Source organism: Chenopodium quinoa, unplaced genomic scaffold (genome assembly GCF_001683475.1).
Source record: "Chenopodium quinoa cultivar QQ74 unplaced genomic scaffold, ASM168347v1, whole genome shotgun sequence".
NCBI lineage: Eukaryota > Viridiplantae > Streptophyta > Magnoliopsida > Caryophyllales > Amaranthaceae > Chenopodium > Chenopodium quinoa.
Window position 1 is genome coordinate 1,658,673 of NW_018744702.1, and position 5,357 is coordinate 1,664,029.

General features: G+C 25.3%; 2 protein-coding genes across 2 annotated transcripts; both read left to right on the plus strand.

The window, feature by feature from the left end:
* Positions 1–2,285: 2,285 nt before the first annotated feature.
* LOC110702742 (replication protein A 70 kDa DNA-binding subunit-like) lies at positions 2,286–3,565 on the plus strand. Its single transcript, XM_021880487.1, has 5 exons — positions 2,286–2,516; positions 2,651–2,924; positions 3,058–3,148; positions 3,224–3,351; positions 3,435–3,565. Exons 1-5 carry the CDS (start codon positions 2,496–2,498, stop codon positions 3,518–3,520), a joined length of 600 nt encoding a protein of 199 aa, XP_021736179.1. The 5' UTR covers positions 2,286–2,495; the 3' UTR covers positions 3,521–3,565.
* A 48-nt stretch (positions 3,566–3,613) lies between these two features.
* On the plus strand, positions 3,614–5,079 carry LOC110702744 (replication protein A 70 kDa DNA-binding subunit B-like). The gene is made up of 5 exons (XM_021880488.1): positions 3,614–4,182; positions 4,302–4,459; positions 4,548–4,668; positions 4,784–4,946; positions 5,052–5,079. Exons 1-4 carry the CDS (start codon positions 4,174–4,176, stop codon positions 4,901–4,903), a joined length of 408 nt encoding a protein of 135 aa, XP_021736180.1. The 5' UTR covers positions 3,614–4,173; the 3' UTR covers positions 4,904–4,946; positions 5,052–5,079.
* The last annotated feature ends 278 nt before the right edge of the window (positions 5,080–5,357 follow it).

Below are 5,357 nucleotides of genomic sequence, written 5' to 3' on the forward strand. Positions count from 1 at the left end.
CGGTGAAAGGTTATTTATCATTGAATTTGGTTTTGGGGAGACATTTTTAGGTGTCTACAATTATTATTATTATTATTATTATTATTATTATTATTATTATTATTATTATTATTATTATTATTATTATTATTATTATTATTATTATTATTATATAAACTCTAAAATATTTTGTCCAACCCTATTAGTATTTTAAACTAATGTCTTTGTGTAACTTTCAGAGCTGACATCTAAGGGCTGGTTTTTATTTTATAAGTGTGGTTTTAGTACCTTGGTGAGTATAATAGTCATTAAATAAATTTAGGCACTTTGTTATCGTATACCATGTGAGTATTATTTTTGAGTTGTGACATGACTTGGTCATATATTTTCTTTTTTGTAATACCATGGAATTTTAGAACCTTTTTATTATGTGAATATTAGAGTTGATTTTATTACGGTTTTCTTTATTTTATCAGTTTAAGTGTTGCAAAACAGATTAAGTAAGTTTGTTACATATAAAAAGAAAGAATTTAACATCAAGATTCTCATTATTACCAAAATCTTGATATTTACCAAAATAATCCTTGAATTTTAATTTACTTTTTTTTTATTTACAAATCAACCCCTTTATTTTCCTATAAATACCCCCCTAATTTTCAAGTTTTAGACACAACAAAATTTCCTACAAATTCTCTCTCTAAAGATTCTCTCTATAAAAATTTCTCCTCTAATCTTTACTTTAGTTAAAATCTCTCTAATTTAGCTTTATTTTTTTAGTTATTAACTTATAAAAAGCATCTTATAATTAAGTTGTTATTGTTACTAGATGAAGCCCGTGCGATGCACGGTTTGTTTAAATTTTTTAAAATAATTTTTTTGTACATATATTTATGTGATAATTTTTTTTATATATTTAGATAAAATTCCTAATATCAAAAGATGATATTTTATATTTAATTAGTTTAAACTGGAAAATCTCATTTGTCAATTTTGCTGACGTGTCATTTAAATTATTAAATTCTAAAAGAAATTAATAATTTCGTATTTAGTTGGCTACCACTAAAATTGATTATCCTACGTGGCTCTCTAAAAACTCGGGAAAAAACTCCCCTATATATATATATATATATATATATAAGATTTTTATTTAAGTATTGTTATTATCTTTAATTCCTATAAAAAAAACACAAAAATATTTCAAGTTCAAGCATTATTTTTTATTATTATCCTTGTTAAAAAATATTAGTTTAATTGCTTAAGTATTCCTAGCCTATATTAAAAACAAAAAAAAAAAAGGTTTGTTTCTCAAGATTTATGTTTATTTTTCAAGTTTATTTTTTCTAATTAAAAATCAAAAATGTTCCTTAGCTTTATTTTTGCATTAATTTCTTTTATTATCTCAAAACTCCAAAAAATCACTTAGTCTCTTTTATTGCACTTAAATTAAGGAGTGATCATCTTTTCATCCTTGATAAGTAAGAAGGGTTATCCAAAAAATTGCTACATCTAGCTCAAGGTATTATCTTTATTCCTTTCTTAATTTCCTTAATTATTATTATTATGCTAACTAATGTGTTAGTTTCCATGTGATGGTATCAATAGGGGTAATGACAATATTAGGTGCTAAATTAGCCCTAAATCTTTCATTACTTCACATTAGAAAGCCAAGCCTATTGGTGAGGTGATAGGTTATAAATAGGGGAGTAATTGCATTTTTGCATTGCATCTTTTTTCTAATCTATAGTAATATATAAAGAAAAAGGGGGTTTTGGGTGATAAATTTGTGTTTTCACAAAATGCCCTTCTCTATTTCCTAATTTACTTTTTTTTTTTAAGAAATTAACTTTTGTAAAAAAAAAAAAACAATCCACTAAAAAAAAAATTCTTCACAGCATATTATTTTAACGTTTTTTTTTTTAAAAAAATTCACAATATATTATTTTTTTATCTTTTATGGTAAAAATAATAAATGGATAAATATAATAGTCAATTAATTTTTTTTAAAAAGGAAAGCAGTTAAACAACTTAAATTATCTAAAGATTTTTTTGTTAAAAAAAATAATAAAACCACAACTCACACACGTTTCAGTTGGTTACTTAAAAAAAAATATTTGGATTTTTTTTAAAAAATTGATCCAGTAAAACCACGTTTTAGTTGGTTACTTAAAAAAAAATGGATTTTTTTTTAACTTATCCACGCTTTACTTCATTGACAGTTGTCAAAAACAAAACAAAATTGTTGGGATAATAAAGTCCCACGTAGTCTATTGCTCCCAATACATCTTCATACCAGTTTGAATGAATTCATACTCCACTTACAAAAAAGTTAAGCCTATTGCTCAATCTTTTATGGTTAAAACTCAACGATTATATTTTTGAGGTTTACCTACAATATGTCTACACCATATGCACCTTTTATATATTTACATCCATATTCTCGAAAGTGGAATGTGAAAGCCCGGCTTATCAGATCGTTTGACATTCAAAATATGAGACATGGTCGAAAAATATAGAAAATGATTTTAATTGACGCTACGGTAAACCATTATTTCTCTATACTTTTTGTGTTAACTCATACTTTTATTACTGACAAAACTTGCTAACTCCTATAATTTTTTTTTTTTTTTTTTTTTTTTTTTTTTTTTTTTTTTTTTGTGTTTCCTGTTGTTAGGGAGAGCCAATTCAATGTGTCATATTCTCAAATGATGTCGATCAGTTTGTTGGAAAATTACAGGAGGGATTGGTATATTCCTTTGAAGGTGCACATGTAATTGATGCCGATGATTGGTTAAAGTTAATACCAAATCAATACCAATTGAATATAACTCGAGAAACAAAGGTGTCAGTTATTGATACAAATGATGACGAATTCCCAAAAAGTTTCTACAATTTAATTTCCCTACATGGTGTAAATTCCTTCAAAAATTTCGCAAAAAATTTGATAGGTATTTTATTCTTCTTATAATACTACTTAAAATTTGATGTTTTTTAAGTAGTCAGTTGATGATTATATATATTCTTTTTCTTAACCTCATGTATTACTTTAACTCTACAATTTTTTGTTTGTTTATAATGTAGTTGTCATGGGAATTATCATTTATTCAACTGAAACTATCGCGATTGACAATGGAGAAAGTATTAAACAAGACATTGTTATACTCGACCAAAGGTAATTATAAATTTTTATTTTAATCTATCCAAATATTATATATTTTCATTACTAACATAATAAATTTTATTGTAGCAATTGCTTTGCTATGAGATTGACCATATGGAATGATTTTGTGAATGAAATCGGCAAACACATTTTGGAAAACATTCACCAAAATAACATCTTGCTAGGGTGTGGGCTACAAATTAAATACTTTAATGGTAATTTATTTATTTTACATTTTTCTTTGTGTTGTCTACTGTATCATTGTTAGCTTTTACCTTAACTTCATTATTATTTTCAGGGTCATTATTTTTAACAACAGGCAAATACACAAGGTTGTATATAAACCACAATGATCTTACTTCTTCTAGCTTGATGCAGTGGTGAGTATTTTTTTTCTTTACTTTTAAAAACTTTCGTTTCTTTGATGAGCATTTTTTTTTTCTTTAGCGTGTGAGTGTGTGACTCTTAAAATTTAATGTTTTTAATTTTATTTATTTATTTATTTTTGACAGAAAAATTTGTTGTTTATTAATATTACTATACATAATTATAGTGTAGTCCAATAATTTCCTATTGCCTCTCCATTATTAATTGTTTACGTTTGTTCATGTGATTAAGATTACTAATGTAGTAGTTATTTTTCCTTTTTCTTTTTCTATTTTATCAAAAAAAAATTTAAAACCACAGTCATCCCAAAAACGTGTAGATAATTATATACTTTAATTATTTGATATATGTTATCACCGACAAAATTATTTGACATTAAAAAGGATAAGAATTGAAATGTCACCAAAACAACTAGATACTCTTGATAGGCATAAAACGATGACACCCATTACATAATATAAAGTAAAAGTAATGTATGTGATACTATTTTTTTTCCCACTCACTACTGTATCATATGTATTTATCTCAGGTTTCACAATGATCATTTTGCACAATTAAAAGTCAAATGGATACAAACATGCGACCTTTCACTGGATAAGGCACTTACAACATCAAATGCACGACGTACAACAATATCTCAATTTCCATCAATGCCAAAAGTAATTTCATCTCAACTTTACCTACATTTTTATTATGATTTTTACCTTACATTACTATATCACTTAGCTATTTTTAAATGTCTATTAAATATATTTTTTAAACGTGTCATTTATTTCAGGGGAAAATTTACAGAATACTTGGATTATTGATTGATATAAATGAAAAAAATTTCAATTGGTATGATGCGTGCTCTATTTGCAACAATAAGGTGTACTACAATGTTGGTCAAGTAATATGTTATAAGTGTCACAAAAATGATGTTCAAATTATTCAAGGGTGAGTTATTTATTTAATTTTTATTTAAAGTTTTTGCAACATTATATTTTTTTAGTCGTAGCTTTCTTATTCATTTATATTTTGTTAGGGTTGCTCTTACAATTACTATCAAAGACTCAAGTGGGTCAATGCGTCTAATATTGTTCAACAAACAAATTGAGTATCTTCTTCGTTCTACAATATCTGAAGTTAAGGAATGGATTGAGCCGGTATACTAATACATTTACATGAATATTTACAATATTTATTATTGATTTCAACTATTTTAATTTATATATTTAATTTAATTCATTTTTTAACTGTTGTCCCACTATATCATTATAGGTAAATGAGGGATCAAAACTCAAGGAGAAGTGTCAATTGAGTTTGTACAATGCATATGTTTTCACAAAATTTCTCCAAGTACGCATTCTCCTCTACTACCCTACAAAGTCAATTTTGTGACATCCGTCAGTTGGGAAGAAGAATGTGCACATTTACTCCAAAGGTTTGTACCTTTATCATTTAATTATTAATAATTTTTACATGGTAGAATACATAATAATTTTTTTCTAAATTTTCACTACCTCTAATTCAATCTTCTACATTGCAGGATACATAATGATATCAACAACTCAGTGAAAAAATCATAAGATGGGCGAAAATCTATCTTCAACTATTTCTTAGGAACTTTTTATGTGTATATGTGTTTGTTTACTTAGATTGTACATATTTTAGAAAATCTCGACACTTTTTCTATTAGTACTCTTTTAAGTACTTTAGTTGATGAGTTCCTTTATGTAAATATTATATTCTATAGGTTTTAATAGATATGTGTATTATATAGATTTTATTAGATATATATGTATAGTACTTTATTAGATGTATTTTAAATACTTTATTTATTTTATTTTATTTT